The 19,802-nt window shown below is 34.2% G+C and overlaps 2 protein-coding genes across 3 annotated transcripts in view; one reads left to right on the forward strand and one right to left on the reverse strand.

Moving 5' to 3' along the window:
* Positions 1 to 3,898, forward strand: part of NSUN6 (NOP2/Sun RNA methyltransferase 6) — a 38,915-nt gene extending 35,017 nt beyond the window's left edge. The window contains exons 10-11 of the mRNA XM_058182751.1: positions 1,204 to 1,210; positions 2,519 to 3,898. Coding sequence (XP_058038734.1) covers positions 1,204 to 1,210; positions 2,519 to 2,722 — 211 coding nt within the window. The 3' untranslated portion in view covers positions 2,723 to 3,898. The remainder of the gene's footprint in view (positions 1 to 1,203; positions 1,211 to 2,518) is intronic.
* A 3,687-nt stretch (positions 3,899 to 7,585) lies between these two features.
* The window catches only part of CACNB2 (calcium voltage-gated channel auxiliary subunit beta 2), a 187,110-nt gene continuing 174,893 nt past the window's right edge, over positions 7,586 to 19,802 (reverse strand). For both annotated transcript variants that reach the window (XM_058182232.1, XM_058182231.1), the window contains exons 11-14: positions 14,580 to 14,731; positions 14,011 to 14,106; positions 11,758 to 11,943; positions 7,586 to 9,689 (exon numbers count right to left, since the gene is read on the reverse strand). In XM_058182232.1, the coding sequence (XP_058038215.1) occupies positions 9,204 to 9,689; positions 11,758 to 11,943; positions 14,011 to 14,106; positions 14,580 to 14,731 (920 nt within the window). In that variant the 3' untranslated portion in view covers positions 7,586 to 9,203. The remainder of the gene's footprint in view (positions 9,690 to 11,757; positions 11,944 to 14,010; positions 14,107 to 14,579; positions 14,732 to 19,802) is intronic.

Here is a 19,802-nt window from a genome sequence, read left to right on the forward strand (position 1 = left end):
ATTAATTTGTATATCTTGCTAAACCCATAGTTTATCACTGCACACAACTAGAATGAGTCCTTTCAGCCAACTTCCTGTCCTGAACAGCTAAGAATCGTTCCTCAATTATTATGTTGTTAGTTGAAAACATCTTGTGGAAGAATTCACCTGATTACAACCATTTTAGTAGCTATTAAATTGAATTGAGATCAAGAAATATCTATTATGTTACCAAGAATCTATCATTTCTTTTTTTGTTTTGTTTTTTGTAATTAATAATTTTATCCAGCTACCTAGGAAAATATATTTTGTAATTTTTAAACTCTTTTCCATATCTTGCTTATATTTGGAGAGAGCCAGTTTGATGTGGTTAAAGCATCAGGCTAGAAACCAGGAGTCCTTGTGTCCATCTTGGACACAAAGCCAGCATGGTGACATTTGGCTAATCACTCTATCTCAATCCTAGGAAGGGGACAGTGGCAAATCACTTCCGAAAAACCTTGCAAAAAAGGACTTGTTCAGACAGTCTCCAAGAAATTGGAAAGTTTAAGGGGAAAAAAATAGAAAAGAGCATTTGAGAAAGCATTAATTAATTTGTATATCTTGCTAAACCCATAGTTTATCACTGCACACAACTAGAATGAGTCCTTTCAGCCAACTTCCTGTCCTGAACAGCTAAGAATCGTTCCTCAATTATTATGTTATTTCATAAAAAAAACAACTGGTGTAAACATTAGAGATTGGGTGGGTTTTTTTGTAATTAATAATTTTATCCAGCTACCTAGGAAAATATATTTTGTAATTTTTAAACTCTTTTCCATATCTTGCTTATATTTGGAGAGAGCCAGTTTGATGTGGTTAAAGCATCAGGCTAGAAACCAGGAGTCCTTGTGTCCATCTTGGACACAAAGCCAGCATGGTGACATTTGGCTAATCACTCTATCTCAATCCTAGGAAGGGGACAGTGGCAAATCACTTCCGAAAAACCTTGCAAAAAAGGACTTGTTCAGACAGTTTCCAAGAAATTGGAAAGTTTAAGGGGAAAAAAATAGAAAAGAGCATTTGAGAAAGCATTAATTAATTTGTATATCTTGCTAAACCCATAGTTTATCACTGCACACAACTAGAATGAGTCCTTTCAGCCAACTTCCTGTCCTGAACAGCTAAGAATCGTTCCTCAATTATTATGTTATTTCATAAAAAAAAAACTGGTGTAAACATTAGAGATTGGGTGGGTTTTAAAACAAACGCTGCATGATTAAAAAGCCAACTTGGATTTGGATGGGTTTGACTGAATGTTTTATTTGTTTTTGAAATTCACATTCTGTAAATCATACAAATGCTAAAATGAAATACTTTGGAAGGGAAAGTAAACAGTTCAATCTACTTTAGAAATGGAAAGTGAAGATCTGATTATTGCTGGGGCTGGTTATACCTTAGAGAAAAAAAACCACAATATTGCAATATGCTTTTAGTATCAGAAAGAATTTTGTATAAAGCATGCCCAATCAATACTATATATTCCTGCTATAAACTACTATTGTTTAGGTATTGAAACCAGTAAGGCAAGGAAGTGTATTTTGTATTTAATTTGCTGAGCCTTAAAGAATTGTCTTTGCATTTTTAGTACCAAATTAAAATCAGATAATCATTTCAATTAAGCATATATATTTTAAGTATTAAAATGGATTTGCTAAATTAATAAGATTAGTCCTATTCCCCCCGCCCCTGACTGAATGACTTTGGGGGAACCCCTCTTGGTTATCCCAATTCATGTCTTAGGATAGATGTGGGAAAAATAGGAAGTAAGAATATTAGGTTTGTTGGTTACGAATAAATGCAGAAGTTTAAAAAAGTCTAATCCTGTATCTTCTACCTGCTTATTGGGGCGTGGATCCAGAGCCTGCAAACTGGCCAGCTGCTGTAACATTCATCAGAATAGATCTGACAGTTCTTACGTTGCATACCAATTTGCCTTCTGCAAAAGAATTGAGAGTAGCAGAAGGGCAACTGAATGCTATGAGACATATTCCCAAATAAGGGGTCTGTGAAAGCAAGGACTAAGTTTCAATACACTTTTGTTACTTAACATAGGAAATGGCTTCCACCTACAACAAAGGAACTCAATTATTTTAGATGACAACTTAATGTAATCATGTCCCTTTTCATCTATAGTTTTTGCTAATAAATATAGCATTTTATGCTTTATTATTTTATTACTATGCTATTTTATTAGCATACTAATAAAATGATATATATGGAAATAAAGTGTACCTATTGAAGGCAGTTTGGTTGGCATTAAATTAGGGTTTCTTATATTATAGCTGATGAACGATTTTCATCCTTTTTATATCATTTTGAATCATTGTTGTTTACAGAGGATTTATACCAATACAGTTTTCTTCTATAAAAATATTCCAATAATGTTCTTGCAAAGGTAGAGATATTATGCTGACCTTTATAAATATCAGCTTCTATTTTAAGTTAAATAATGACCACCCAAATAACCAATTGTTTCTTTTATTTTCCTCTCTAAAAGGAGCCCCATGTTGGAGGAGAAGGCATGATGGGAGCTGGACTGTCACCTGAGCATCTGAAACTGCTACAGAGATTTGATCCATCTGAAATTATTTTGCAGGGAATTGACTATTATTCTTTGCAAAATGTCAACTATGAAGATTTGATACGTCTAGCAAACAAAGACTGTATAGGATTTTTTATTGCAAAATTTATAAAAGTGTAGTGAAAATTGCTTTAGACATCAATGTAAATAAATCTATGCTTTCTTTTTAGCCTTTGGAGTATTCCAAACTATGCTTTGTGCTCCAGCTATGTTGCCAAGCCAACAGCTGACGACATAATTGCCATAGCAGCAGTAAAATCAGCCAGCTGTTTCTCCTGGGAGAAATCCTCAGGTTGGAGAAACAAGTCTAAGGAAATGGGCCATTGCAATTTGGAAAGTTTCAAGTTTCATTTGGTTTTACATTAAGAACAGATCACTAATTATGGAAACTTGTTTGCTCAGTTTACCCATATGGTTTTGTTTACTATCACGCATAGTAGTAATCTTACTTTCAAACTATACTATACTGAGTTCAAAATAAAGTTTGAATGGATTTTAATACACTTTGTAACTGGGCTATCAAATTTGTAGCCCATGGGCTGGATGCATCACGCGCTGGCCATGCTCACACCCAGTTTAAGTCATGATACGTCATATGACGCCACCATGATGACGTGAGTTTGACACCCCTGCTTTATAACATCTTACAGATTGCGTTTGCAAAACAATTTTATAATATTAAAGAGCTTCATTTAATCAGAACTGGTATTAAGTGAGCATCTGACTTCTTGTTATTATAATTAATCATGCTTCTCCACAAAATTAAGTGTTTGCCTGGGCCTAACAGCACAACGATGCATGTTCATTTATGATCTCAGGAATGCTGACTGTTCCAAATCAGATGTGTTGTGTTTGATTCTGGAGCAGAACCAAAGAAGAAATACTGAACTGAAGAAGCAAGGGAAACCTGTCTTCTGAATACTCATGTCCTTCTTAAATTTTAGTTTCCCTTTAAAACCACTTATTAGCAAATTTTGCCATGGAGATAAAGCAGTTGTACAATTGTATATGCATTGTATGAAAAACTCTCCACTAAGACCCAGTGTTTTAGTGCTTGGATTTTAATATCTGTATGTGTTAACATTACCCACATCAAATTTGATTTTATTTTTCTTATTCATGGTCTCCTTCCTTATTTTAGGAGCTGCCCCTCAAACAAAAGGAAGTCCACTAGTTTCATACTGTATCATTTTGGTTACACTTTTTCAAGTTCTATGTACCTTTTTGACACATATGAATAAGAATAGCAGACTTGCATCTTTTATTTATAACTAAATAAATTTTAATTAAAATGTCCTACTGAAATCTTACTATCTAATGTTGGGCAAGGGAATAGAGAGTAATTTTGTAATGTATGCAAGTGATTAAAAATTGCAGAATTTGGAGTAAAGTTACAAAAAACATCTCAAATCTGCAACAAAAATAGGTGTTGGATACTAATTGAAACGTGATAGAAAAATAGAACAATTAGAAACAGCCTGCTTCCATAAGGAAGTAAAATGGAAATAAAGTGACAGAATGCTTGGAATCATTTGTTCAGGGATATGTGGGCTTACAGATGTTCAACTTCAACTCATTATGTTTGCTGCATTTTCTCCAGATAGAATAGAGCAATGTAAAAAAAAATATTAAGGATAATCTGATTTATGTTAGTTGATATATCTGATATATTCTGTTTGTATGCAATGGAATTCAGATGAATAATTCCATTTCTGAAAAAAAATTATCTTAGGGATCACATGCCTTCAAGCAAGATAAGCACTCCAATGTGATCTGATAAATAAAAAAAACCTGTTCAGGAAAGTAGAATTAAACATTAACAAAGGTAAAATATCTAATAGAATTCATGCTTGCTGAAGACACAGAACATCTTTTAACGCTGCTGAGGAAAAATGAACTAGGAGCTGAAGCATTTAAGCATCTAAAGTAAGATTAAGTTAGAAAGTGAGCATCTAGCAAAGCTCAACTCGAGAATCTTTTGACGAGGTATGTGGATATGTTATATAAATTAATTGTTGTCTTTGGAACTACATTTATGATTTACAAAAAAGGTATCACAATGATAAGTATTACATCCAGGAATATTTGGAGATAAGAGTGTTGTACAACTCAAATATTCTTGTAGAATTCCATTAACCTTATAATCCCTCTTTTTTCAGTCATAGGCAGAAACCTTAAAAAATGGTTAGCTACTTCTTTGATAACAGTAAGAAGCTGCATTGAAAAGAGATCTGAAGCACTTCATCCTAAGTTATATATAAACGTTATATAAATTATAAAGTCAAGCTTTTTCAATATGGAAATATAGTAATTTCTGTGTGTCAAAGTTTTGAGTAAATAGCTTATTAATGGAAAACCCATTATCTCAGAAAAAGGGATAGATACACAACTTCTTCCACATTTTTAATGTAATTGGGAAAAATATGGTCATTAATTGTAATTAACTCTCAGAAAGCTGAACAAATATAAAATGCTACAGCTAGGTTAGTCTCTGGAGGTTCCCATAAAACCCATTTTGAAATCTTTACACTGGCTGTCAGATTGTTTCTGTATACATAATGCTGTTTATTTTGAAAGTCCTCACTCTTTTGTGCTTGAGGGAATGCAAGATTCCTCCCACTGAATCTTCAGAGACTCACCTCCAGTAACATCTGGCTTGTCTGGCTTGGAATGAATTTTTTATTCATTTTTCCTTCATCTTTGTCTGTGGAAGTCATTTCTCAGTGCAATTGAGAGACTCCCACCCACATGGCCTTACAAACATACAGTACCTCTGTCTGCTGTCCTACAGTGCACAATTGTTTATTTTAAATGTTTTACCTCTATCAAAATAATTTATTTTAACCTAAGATTTTATGTATCTTTTATATTTTAACTTGCTGAGAGAGGCAAAGAAGTTGGTATCAGTATGATCTCTCATATCTATATAGCTGATGGGGAAATTATTCCTAAGGTTGTAAAACTGTTGTTTTTATTCATTCTGAAACATCCCAGAATATGCATAAGGGAAGATCTGCATTTTAGTTTTGCTATCAATACACATTTCTATCTTGAGGAATAAGAATCTGGATATTTGGGGCTTTAGAAACTTAGTTGAGAAATGAGCCCCCACCCCTCACCCTTGAACAAACTGAACTAGCAGTAGAAGTCCAGATCATAGAAATACAGCAATCTGGACTATGGAAAGTAGTTATTTTGCTCTACTCTGCCTTGGTTAGGTCTCAGGGTATTGCTTTCAGTTCTCCACCTGCCAACTTAAAAAACATACAGATTAATTATTTTCTGTTGTTCATCACCCAGAGTCACGTGTTGGTGAGATGGGTGGCCATATAAATTTAAAATAAACTGAAGCAAGTCCAGAGAAGGACCACCAAGACAGTGAAAACTAAGTTCTATGAGGAACAATAAAAAGATCTCAGTAAGTTTAATTTGAAGAAGAGAAAATTGACAAGGTATATGATAGTGGTCTTCAAATATCTTAAATGTTGTTACATTGTAAAGAGTTAAAACTTATTCTGACTTGCACCAAAAAGTAAAATTAAAACTGATGGAATGAAACTTCAAAGATATAGATTAGATATTAGGAAAAGCTTCTTGAAAATAGATACTATCAATCAATGAATTAGGTTACTGCATGAAGTGCTTTCTACCCCTTCACTGGAGTTTGCAAACAACCTGGATAATCATCTATCAAAAATGTTACAGTGCTTTTATGATTTTAGAAAAAACATGCGGAAGGTAGCAATGGTAAACCCTTTTATATTTTTGCCAATAAAACTACATGGGTATATCCATTAAGCCCCAATGAGTTCAGTTCAACTCAAAAGAGACATTACTTTTCATGTTCCTTTAATTCTGAAACTATATATTTCCTGATAATTACTCTTTGGAATTACCAGATTGTACTTGTTTCTCTTTTTAAACTTTAGTTATCTTCCTTTTCATGTATATGTATTTCTTTGTAGCCACAAGATTCTAATAGAAAATTTGGTCTTGTAGCTTGGATATTAGAATGAAACATATGAAATCAAATACTAATTTCTTCTGCAATAAAGATTTTTACATATTAAGACACTATGTACACAGTTAATTTACGAATACAACACTGAAATACTACCTGCAGTACATTTTGAAACTATGCCTACATTTGGGGAATTTACCCCAAATATTTCAATATGTTGCATATTTATGAAAGACTTTCAACTTTTATACATGTTAAGGAGAATTTTCAGGAGAGTTGAATACATGTTTTTAGCTACAATGATCTTCCCCTCCCAATATAAATAAATCTCATTTATGCTACCTATGTTAAATCAATTTGCTTAATATTATTCCTTTATTCTTATTCTTTTCTATAATACTTATTAAATAAAGATGCTGGGCAGACCTAAATCTAGCCTGTCCATGCATGAGGAATGTGATATATATATATGTGTGTGTATATATATATATATATGTGTATATGTATATATATACATACATACATACACACACACAAATATGTATATATATATATATATATATATACATATACATATATATAGTGTTTGTAGGTCTTTGGTTATTCGGGTTTTCTCCCGCGTAAAATTGGAAGTGTCTTGGTGACGTTTCGACGAAGTCTCATTCGTCATCTTCAGGCTTCAGCTTCGTGCTTCTGGGAGCAATGTGATTAATACAATGTGATATGTGACACATTGCTCCCAGAAGCACGGCTGAAGCCTGAAGATGACAAATGAGACTTCGTCAAACGCCGCCAAGACACTTCCAAATTACGCGGAGAAAACCCGAATAAAGACTATATATATATATATATATATATATATATATATATATATATATATATATATATATATATATATATATATATATATATATATATATATATATATATATATATATATATATAAATACTACAATTATTTACAGCATCACTTGAAAATGCAATGACATTTCATTTGTAGTATTATTTGTTTCTGACAAAAATGTAGAAATTATCATAATGGTTCAGCAACCGTGTAGCAGTAAAGCCCATAAGTAAAAGATAAATGAACAAATTGATTAGAATAGAAAGATGGTCAAATATAGAAAAAAGCAGAGAAGCTACAAAATTTATTTTCCAACAAAATAACTCTCCACAAGTTGTGTGAACTTGTCTTACTAAAACAAATACTCTAGAACACAGAAAGTTTACATTTCCAGTGAAACACTCACAATCACGTTTGCTTGTGTTTTTAACTTTCCTGGATCCTCAAAATATAATATAAAATAAAAGCCAGCAGATTGATGCTTTCCCAATTACCTGTTAGTTGTAAACTTTCCCATGTCACTTGCCTGCAATCTTGAGCTTCTGAATTAAAAATAGCAAGGAAAAATAAAAGCATACATATTTTTAGAATAATCTATACTTGGAGCTGATTGATGCATTATGATTTAATCCTAGTTTCCTCATTCAGATGCTTTGATCAAGCTTGAAGCAAAAAATGGTATGCTTCTATAAAAAGAATAACCATCCATATCTCCTTCTTGACAAGATCTTATACCTAAGCATAAACATATGATAATTATGGCAGATTAATAAGATATGGGTTGATCCTCAGGTAATTTTAATAAGATTTCTTTCTTTCTTTCTTTCTTTCTTTCTTTCTCCCCATCCCTCTCTCCCTTTCTCATGCACAACATAAACACACACACTCTTTCAGACACACACATGCTTATACATTATGTCAACTGTTGCCCGTCAAGTTGATAAAAAACTGTGCTGTCAGCAATTGGTTAAGTAATGTGCACAGCAGGACCATTTATAGTGTGACATTATTTTTGCCATAGATTTAAAATGCAAAGATGATAAATTTGCAAGAAAAATCCAGCATGTAATCTAAAGTGGTCAGTCCTATTTACACTAAGTATAAGAAAGTGTGTCTAGAGTGAACAGTGCTACCCATTTTCCAGTTGCCCATAATTCAAAAGCAAATCTGCTGACTTGGCATTAGGATTTTAAAATAGTGTGATCAATCTTATGTAAGAAGGTGTCTACAGAAATAACATTTATAAATTGTCTATACAGTACACAGTACCAGTATATAGAAAAGAGATTTTGACTTTATGATCCCCTGTGTGTAAGGCAAGACTGAATTCTGTTTCAAAATGTAGTCCACCAGGGGAACAAGCAACAGAAATCAATATGCAAGTCAAGTGCCTATAGATTTGTTTTTAAAAAAGAGCTACTGAGAGCTTCAATTTGAATATGCTGATTTTGGCTTGCTGAAAAATGGGAAAAAGTATTAAACATCAACCGTATTGTCTAAAAACATTAATACCACCTTGATGGCAACAGATATCTGTTCAAATGGCAGCTACAAGAATCAGTTTGGAAAAAAAAACAGCATAGCATAACTTCAGAAATTCTGTAGTTGCACTATGCCAGTGAGTTACAGCATTAATCAAAATGAATATCCTATTTTATGCTATCAATTTGAAAGCACCAGCACTTTAAAATCAGCATACAAGGTGTACTACATTCTGCAGTGGAAAAAAAAGATTATTTTAAGGATCTTTCTCATACCCAATTTCAAAAGAAACACAAAACTGTCAGAGACAGGTGTTACTGATGGATATATACATCTCTCTTCCATTCCACAGTGTCACTACGTTTCTTAGGTACCACTTCTCCATCCCTGTCACAATACTGGTCCCTTGATTTATGGCGGCTACGTTGTTTGTTGCCTTCATTGTGGTCCTGCTCTCTGTCCCTTTCCTTTGATCGATGCCTTGATTCTCGATGTCTGTGATCACTGACGCCATGGGGTTCATCCTTGTGATTATGATCTCTATGAGAATCATAGGGCTCATGTGAGTGGTCCTCTTTTGGTTCTACACATGCTGAATCTTTGTTGTCTTGTGTTTCTGAGTCAACAGTTTCTTGTCGAGATAACCCACGGCTAGTTCCACTACGATGGTTATGATGATGTCCTGAAGAGGAAGAGCGATGCTGAGATTTTCTGGTGGTTTCAACTCTTGTTTCTTCTTCTCCCTGTGAACCAGTTCTTTCAGTGGTTGATTGCTCATTCCTCTGATCAACCTGAGATCCCTGATCAATATAACAAAATGGTAAATATGCATTAGAAAAATGCCTTTTCAAATCATCAATGTCAGAGTCTTCAACATTCCTGAGCAAATCTGTATTGAGCAAATATGTTTCAGAATTGTAGGTTTAAGGCAATTTTTTATGGCTAGCCACTCAAACTAATTTAATAAGTCAAATTTTATCATCACCATTTCTTTATAGGATAAGTGAAATTTCATTCCAAAAAGAAAGCAATCAGTCCTTATTTATTTACAGATTTATCCTAACATCTGGCAATCAAGCTAATTTTTATTTGGTCAACTCTCTGAGCCTAGGCACTTCACACATAAGAAAAAGAAAGAATCTGGCAATACAAGAATACACCAGGCATGAAATAAGCCTCAGAAAAAAATTAGAGCAGGCATCAGTGAAAAAAAAATCACTGCAAACAGCAGAACAAAATTTTCATTGTTAAAGACAGTATTTTGTCCTTAAAATAAGAATTATTAAGGATTCAAGCTCTATATATACCAGCAATTGAAAACGAAAATAAAAAAAACCCAAGCACAATCAAATCTCATCACCATAAAGTTTTGAAATTCTTAGAAAATGGCAATTCTTTACCTTAGTTTAGAGGTGTAGCTTTATCAGTCTTTTACTAATTTCAGCAATAAAATCACTTAAAAGCAAATAAAAAAAACCTTTAGTTATTGTGAACAATATGCTAATATTCAGGTTATCCACTCTGCATGATCAAACTTAACTTAGAGTTAAGTTAATTTAAAGCAAGGACATAACTATTCAGGCATATTATAGATTTATAATTTCTAAGAAAATAATTTCTTTTTAACTTTGAAACTGATAGTTGGTCTCCAGAGAATATTACATCTAGTTTGGTAAATATGCAAGTGGATTGTTAACTAAGAAGGTTGGCTTCAGAGCTGAATTTGATAATGGCAATTTTCCCAATTTGTTCCATGAGAGTCAATTTGATTTTTTCTTGAAAAGGCCACAATAGATTTTATTATTGTTATTTTTCAAAAATATTTTAGAGAGAAATATTAACGGAATGATGTAAATGGCATTTCATCTGAAAACAGGGGACATCTATAATCATTTCATATTCTTATTTCATATTTCTTTATTTCTCAACTTTATTGGGAATATGTTTTAGAGAATTCATTTGCCCTTCTACTATTTTCATTGTCTTTTGCAGAAGGCAAATGGGTATGCAACACAATGGAAAAGCTGATAGGTTTCTAGTCTGATGAATGTTACAAGAGTTGGCAAATTTGCAGGATTTTGATCCACGTTCCATTACACAGGTGTAAGAAATAGGGTTGGGATTTTTTACATATTTTTTTAAAAAAAATCTGCCTTGTTTTTATAAATAACTCGAGGCAGCTAACATAAGGAGAACTTCTTTCCCCTCCTATTTTTCCCACAGCAACCAACTTGTGAGGAAAGTTGGACTAAGACAGTGACTAAGAGCGAATTCACAGCTCCTGGTTTCTAACCTTAATCACTAGACCAAACTGATTATTGAAAGCTACAATTATAGTTATAATGTAAGTAACGATGTAAAAAAGATGTGGAGACTCTAGAAAGAGTGCAGAGAAGAGCAATGAAGATGATTAGGGGACTGGAGGCTAAAACATATGAAGAACGGTTGCAGGAACTGGGTATATCTAATTTAATGAAAAGAAGGTCTAGGGGTGAAATGATAGCAGTGTTTCAATATCTCAGGGGCTGCCACAAAGAAGAGAGAGTCAAGCTATTCTCCAAAGCACCTGAGGGCAGGACAAGAAGCAATGGATGGAAACTAATCAAGGAGAGAAGCAACCTAGAACTAAGGAGAAATTTCCTGATAGTTAAAACAATTAATCAGTGGAACAACTTGCCTCCAGAAGTTGTGAATGCTCCAATACTGGAAATTTTTAGGAAGATACTGGATAACCATTTGTCTGAAGTGGTGTAGGATTTCTTGCCTAAGCAGGGGATTGGACTAGAAGACGTCCAAGGTTCCTTCCCATTCTGTTATTCTGTTTTCCCAATAACTAACCCAGTGTGTTGCATTTTTAAATGATCATACCTGTAAATTAACATTTGGGCCAGGATTGATAGGAAGAGTGGCAGATGCCAATGTGCGAGTGAGAAGCTGATTGGAAGGGTGGCTGCTAGTAGGATGTGTGGCCTTCCAGTATGCTTCCAAATAGTCAGCCAGGTGTTCACAAGCATCTTCAAGCTGGTTCTCATCCAGAATCACATCAAACATTTCCTTATCAGAAAAAGAAGTGTGGAAAAGCAAAATCTCATAAACCATATCAAACAATAAATGTAAAAGAAGAAAATATGTAATTTTAGAATAATGAATTTAATGTTAATATGTGGCTTGTTTTGAGGACAAAACTAAATCCCATTTACCGTTTTTTATTTAGAAATTTAGAAAAGGACTGTGTGCTAAGTCCTTTGATAAATTTAGAGCAATAGTATTGAATCTTCCAGATATATCAAAAGGTAAAAGTTTCCCTGTCCAGTCATGTTCAACTCTAGGGGGGTGATGCTCATCTCTATTTCTTGGTGGCCAACATGGCTATATGCCAAAGGTGCATGGAACGCTGTTATCTTCCCACCAAGTGGTACTAATTAATGTATTCACTTTAGCAAGCTTTCAAACTGCTAAATAGGCAGGCGTTGGTGCAAGGAACATGGCCTTTCCAGCTGAAAAACTTAGCATCTTTAAATACTGATCCAATGTGCTCCCATATATCTGGAGAACTTATTTATAAATTGTATTATATTAGAACTGAACAAATCAACCTCTAATTGGTTTGAAAATGGTTTGGAAAAGAATTTCCAACAAGAAATTAAGATTCAAGACAGAATAAATATGAAATAAAAATCAATTTAAAGAATTAGTCTTCAATCCAAATTAAAAAATATTTGCTTAAATTATTTTATAGATGGTATAAGACTCCATATAAAATAGCCTATTTGAACAAACAAAAACCTTTCTTTTTTTGATGGGTTACGAGGAAAAGAAAGCTTATTTGCACTTGTCATGATCATGGTCCCCTTGTTTTCTATTTAATTTGATGTCTTTTTGGGGTTAGTAAATTTAAGAATACGTATCCAGAACTTGCTTTCCTAAATATACTTTCGGTAATTAGGGCAAATATTTGTTCCAAAGAATTTAGTAATTATTTTTATCAACATTATATGCCACTAGAACGTCCATAGCTAAACATTGGAAAAATAAAATTATGACATTAGGATTCTGGTACCATAATGTCTGATGTACTGTCATAGCAGAGAAATTGACCTACACTTTATAACTGCAATTAGTCAAGTTAAAATTAAAGTTTTCTCAAATATATGGTCTGGTTTTATATCTTATGCTAACTGCAGGAACAATAATAGTTAAACATAAGATGAAAATAATAGAAATACTATTTCTATTATTGCTTTATTTTCTAAAGAAATCCAATGGTTACATGAATCCTTTTTCTTGTTTCCCTTTTTAACCATTTTTAAGAACTATTTTTTAAAATCCTATATGTCTATCATTCTGATTTCAACTAGCAAACAAAAACAGAATGATTTCTCACACTGAAATACATTCAGAAACTAAGATTATACAATGATATTCAAAAGTAATTGTATGCGAAAATACATACTTTCTGTGCAAGCCTTCTCCTTTAGCCAGTTGACATAATTTCCCAACAAAAAACAGTATCTCTGTCATTTAAGACAGGTCTGGCCAGCCTCATATGGACAAAGAACCTCATCTGAAATCTCCAGGGTGGACAAGGTCAGTCAATTCTGATATTTGAGGGCTGGTGGTAGAAAGTGTCTACAAGATTTAGGACAGAGGTGGGGAACTATGGCCCCTTTATGACTTGTGAACTATAACTCCCAGTATTCCTGAGTCAGTTGAAATCCACAAGTCATAAAAGGGCCATAGTTCCCCACCCCTGGTTTAGGAGATAGTGTTTTCCCTGAAGCTCTCAAATGAAAAAGAAAAACTAAGAATGTCAGCCCTATACAATGACATAACATCCTAAACAAAATAGAAAGAAGAAATGTAGTCCAGATTAAGATTGCCCATTTAAGAGGAAAGCAAAGGAGAGATGTTGGCTATTTTTTATCATACCTGTAACAGCTGATTTGACCATAGCTGATTTGATTACTGCTTTTCACACAGGCTACTCATTCACTGCCTACTATTGCATCCATTACTAAACCAAAGAGATTTTTGTTCTAATAGCAAATATTTGCCACAATTGTAAAACAGGAAAGCTTGGAAAAATGTTTTTTCTACACATATATATTAAGAATGACTCACCGGAGGGCACTGAGCCAGTTTATCAGCTGCTACCATTTGAACGTTAAGATGCTTAGCCTGAGATTTGCCTCGGGATTTTATCAGTCTTTGTAAAACCTGTGGAAAAGATAATATAGTTGAAATAGAAGTTAATGAAAAAATGAAACCGTATAGAATATGATACTGCATATATAGGTTTCATTTTAGAATGTTCTAGTTCCAGTGTCTTAAAGTAACGATGATAACATGGGGGATAGTGTTATATGTATTCAGGAGAAGACCTTTTTCCTTCTCAAATTTTGCTTCCGAACTATGAGGTTATTACTTACTAGAAACTGTTTTATCAATTCTTAATACACACCCTTTTTCGTTTATGTAATATAGGATAGTCTATCTTTCAATTAAATAAGAAATGCGAAATTATGTGAACAATTCATTAAAAGCTACTTATTCAATTAAGAGTGTTCTTAACATACAGCGGTTGAAAATGTCAATGTATTAATAGCAATATTTAAAATCTATGTGTTTTCATGATATAATTACATAAAAGAAAACAAAAAGGGAAACAACAACTAGATGAAATTATTTACCTTTGGAGAAGTAATCTTTACATATACTATAATGGGTGCCAGGGAAGTTTTGCTAAGTTGAGCAGGATGATTAATAGTATCAGCATCAAGTACTACCAACTGTAATGTTCTTGCTAACTCAAATATTCGTTCAATTTCACTCTGAACTTCAGCTGCAAAACATCCAAACATACTAGTTAAATAATTTATTGTTTAGCAAATAATACAATGCTAATATAATATATATACAGGAATACTGAAATTTTTTCTTTGGCTTTTTTGTTGCATATTTTGCACAATAGAATTATTAAAAATATTATGCTTCCATTGATACGTCTTCAATGTGTATGTACACTCCTGCATTGCTGATAATCAGTCATGATACCCTTGTTTTTATACATAGTATGAACAATTACCACTAACAGGTTTTTCAGTTAGAATGGCTGATTCAACGTAATTCCTAAATCACTGATATACAGTCTGTTTTTTCATCAGACTGAATTTGGAGCACTAACAAGTGCACTAACAATTTTCCACCACTTTGGATACTTCTGCACAAACCAATTATTAAAACAAAGGGAAAGCAAAATAGTTCTCACCCCATTTTTATCATTATTGTTGTTGTCACTATTTAATATCCATTTTCATTATTCAATGAAACAACAAAATGCAGCTCTCTGTATTTTTATCAATAATCATTTACTATATATATGTACGTTTCCTATATTTTTTCAATAGATTACTGTCAGCATTTTTGCAATAGTTAATTGTGTTGGCTGTCTTGACTATGCAGTAGGAAGATAAAATATGAATTAAAAAAAACATGCTTACTGCTTTTTTATATATCATTAGAATTTTACAAAAAAAGTCAGTTATCAGAAAAAAAACACATATAATAGAAAGGCCCATTCAACTGTCTCCTTTCCTTTCCTTCCAACAGTGGAAAATATTGTTACAATCAACTATATTTTTTAACAGCAGTCCACATCATATTTATGTTTAAATAAGAGTTTTAATGAATATTAAATATTTAATGAATATTAAAACATCCAACAGTTAATTTTAAACAACAGTGATTTTATAAAAGCTGATTAAGAGGCAGTTTGTTTTAATGAGTAAGGCAGCAGGCTAAAACCTAGGAAAGTATATGTTCCACTCCTGCTTTAGGCACAAAGCCAATTGTTGACCTTGAGGCAGTCCTAGAAAGGAGATAATGGCAAACTATTCCCAAAAAAATCTTGCTAAAAAAGCTTAGGGACAATCCAGGCAGTCAATACTGATTTGAAGGCATAAAAAATAATTTTAAAAGGAGATTGATTATATATATATTTAAATAAGTAATATTTAATATATATATTTATTAAATATATATATAATATATATTTAAATAAGTAAACCTATAGATAGATAGATAGATAGATAGATAGATAGATAGATAGATAGATAGATAGATAGATAGATAGATATAGATATAGATATATATAGATATATATAGATATATATATAGATAGATTTACTCTCAAAGTATTGTTTTGATTACAGATCAGATTTTGCTCATATATTTCATATACTGATAAGAGTTTATCAGCTGTTGTTCAGGCTAGCCTTGGTTTTTCTAGTTTGTATTTTTCAGTAAAATATTATTTGTATAAATCTGTGAATATAAATCTAAACATTTGTGTATATGTGTGAGTGTATAAATGTGTTCATATATCTGTGCAGTCCTTATATTTTAGAGGAGTCAAAATCACACTTGTAAAATGGAGGAAAAATGCTATTGAACTATTATTTATTACTTCAATTGATATAGCTACTCATTCAGCAATTTGCCCCTCTATAATGAAAATTATAGCAAAATGAAAGAGTCAGGCACAAGTCTCAGTGTAATTGAAAAGCTGCACTGCTGCAACACTTAAATAAGTCCAGTCTTTTGCTGATAAACTAGAACAGGGGTCCCCAACCTTGGCAACTTAAAGCCTGGTGGACTTCAACTCCCAGAATTCTGGTTAGAATTCTGGTTAGAATTCTGGGGTATTCTGGGAGTTGAAGTCCGTCAGGCTTAAAGTTGCCAAGTTTGGAGACCCCTGAACTAGAAAACTGAAATAAACTCTAGGGAACAGCAATATCTTCTGCTATTCTTGTTGCTTTATGTGAAAAATAAAAACCAGAATATCTATCCTGATTCCGTGTTTTTTTTTTTTTTTTGCAAAACAATATGATTCAGAAACAAGCTGGTTTAAATAATTTAAGCTTCTGGAGACAATCTAGAAGCTACTGTGTTTCTCCCAAAAAGAAGGCTGCGTCTTATTTTCTTTTGACACTCCCCCTCCCCAAAATGGCTAGGCCTTCTTTTTGGAGGGTTTTAATTATTGACTCACCTCACAGTGGTGGCAACGAAAGCCCAATCGAGAAGGAGCCTGCTGCTGGCCCATTTCTTCTGTGGCTGCTTGCTGTCACTCGCACGCATCGCCCCGGCCTCCATTTCACCTTCAGATGCCTTCTGGCAGGCATCTGAAGGCAAAACAGAGGCTGGGGCAATGTGTGCGAGTGGCGACAAGCGGCCTCAGAAGAAGGGAAGGCAGGTGTCGGGGTGTGTGAGGCCTGGTAAGTAGAGCAGCTCCATGCCCCTATCTTCACCCTAGCTTATTTTTACCTGCCTCGCCCCACCCCTCATACCCCAGGGTGAGCGGGGTCTTATTTAGGGCTAATTTTGTGTGGGAGGCTCAATTTGATTGCATGTGCTCAAAAACATGTTAGGGCTTCTTTTCAAGGTGGCTCATCTTTTTGGAGAAACATGGTAGGAATATTGAGGATCCATTATCCTTTTCTAATGTCTACTTTGCCCAATGTATAGGCCTCCATTTTGGACTTCTTGGCATCTAAAAGTCTGCTGAAAAACAGACCCTTAAAAAAAAAAAGAGGAAATCCAGTGCTGGATTTTCCTTCAAGGTTGGTGTACTCCGCTTAGTTGGGAAAATCTGACTCATTCATAGCCCTGGAATGCTTGGTCTAATTTGACTACTTCTAATCTTCTAATGTAAACATTATTGTTCAGAGAAGTTATGATTATTAAATACTAAATAAGGCATAGTAAACAAAAATGAAAAAGAAAGCAAGAAAAAGGAATAAAAATGGATAAACAATATATTTACTTAGCTCATGGAATTTATTTATTTATTTAATTTAATTATCTTTATTATTTTTACAAATAACTCAAGGCGGCGAATACATCTAATCTTCCTATTTTCTCCAAAACAACAACTCTGGGAGGTGAGTTTAATTGAGAGTAAGTGACTGGTCCAAGGTCACCCAGCTGGCTTTCATGGTTATAGGTTATACCCAAAGGTGCTTTTTCAAGATGAAAAACTTTCTGGTTTTTCTTTGACAATGTTTTGTTTCTCATCCAAGAAGCTTCTTCAGATCTGACCTGGATGGCTGGGAATCTCCATAGTAGTGGTGGGTTGCTACCAATTTGCCCCAGATTGGGTGAACTGGTAGTGGTGGCAGCGGGATGCTCCGCCCACCCACCCGGCCGTCTCTGCGCATGCACAGAAGCAGCACGCGCTCATGTGAACACCCGCGTGCGAATCGGTAACAACTGAAATTGAAACCCACTACTGTTCCATAGACATTATAAGTTATAATTTTTCAAAATATAATCAATGAAATGTGAATGATAATGTTGCATCATTTTAAAATATTAAAAATAGTTATTAAGCTCTAAGCAAAGCATGAACAATAGAATTGTCGGACTATTTTGCTAAGACCTGTCTTAAAACAAAAGGCAATGCAGCAAAATTCAGTAAAGCACGTGAGTAGAGGGGCTGCTTTAAGGAGCAGTGGGGGTGGAAAATTCCTGCATTTCTCCCTGATTTGCTTCAGTAAAGCACGTGAGTAGAGGGGCTGCTTTAAGGAGCAGTGGGGGTGGAAAATTCCTGCATTTCTTCCTGATTTGCTTCAGTAAAGCACGTGAGTAGAGGGGCTGCTTTTAAGAGCAGTGGGGGTGGAAAATTCCTGCATTTCTCCCTGATTTGCTTCAGTAAAGCACGTGAGTAGAGGGGCTGCTTTAAGGAGCAGTGGGGGTGGAAAATTCCTGCATTTCTCCCTGATTTGCTTCAGTAAAGCACGTGAGTAGAGGGGCTGCTTTAAGGAGCAGTGGGGGTGGAAAATTCCTGCATTTCTTCCTGATTTTCACAACCTAATCTAATCTAATCTAATCTAATCACTATAAACCAAAAATAGCAACAATATATTCAGGGTTGGTCCACTTGAGATTGTGATTTTATTCTATTCAAAATGACTGGCTTAGTTCAGTGCAATACTTGTTTTGCAGCTGTCTTTCGCAGTACCCTTTTCAAATTTGGGTACTGTCCTCTTTGTAAACAAATTAGCAGTCTACGTGGACAGATTACATATCTAGAATCTCTAATCTATGCTCTCCAAGCAGAAATTAGGTACCCAATTCAGCCATTCCAGCTGCTGAGCCATCAGCTCCCTCTACCACAAAGATCCTGCAGGAAAAGGGCTGTATGGACAACCGTGGGATCTGGCAGGGTGAGAGCTGTGAACCATAAACACAAAGCTTTTACAGTGTCCCAGTATAACAGATATAGTGCCCTTGCTGACCTAAATAGGAACACTAAAGTGACAGATCAAGGTAGTTGTGATACTGATAACTCAAACAATCAAGGGATTATGGTTCAAGATGAAGAACTTACTTTGGAAAAGTGTGAACCTACTTTGGAAAAGTGTGTATCAAGTATTACAGATCGGTCACACAAGAAGAGCACGGTATCCAAAAAGAGAAGCCACCTTCTGATTGGTGATTCAATTGTAAGGGATGTAAATTTAGGAAAGGATATGGAGGTTTTGAAAGACGTCAGGTGTCTACCTGGTGCTACTGCCAGCAGAGACAAGAGGCGTATTCTTAAGATAGTCAAGAATGCCAGTAAGGATTCTGATGTTGATGCTATTATACATCTTGGCACAAATGATCTGTCCCAAAAGGATGTGCTTTCTGTGCAGAATGATTTCCAGAGCTTAGGGTATGAACTTAATAGCATAGGTTGTAGGCTTAACTTTTCAGAGGTTTTACCAGTACATAAGGAACAAAAAGGCAAAGGCCAGCGTGTAGTGGAGTTTAATGTGTGGCTAAAGGAGTGGTGTAAAAGGGAAGGCTTTGGTTTTATTAGTCATGATGTCTGCAACTGGTCCAAGGAAGAATTGTACAAAAGAGATGGATTG

This window comes from Ahaetulla prasina, chromosome 4, assembly GCF_028640845.1.
Source record: "Ahaetulla prasina isolate Xishuangbanna chromosome 4, ASM2864084v1, whole genome shotgun sequence".
In the NCBI taxonomy this organism is placed as follows: domain Eukaryota; kingdom Metazoa; phylum Chordata; class Lepidosauria; order Squamata; family Colubridae; genus Ahaetulla; species Ahaetulla prasina.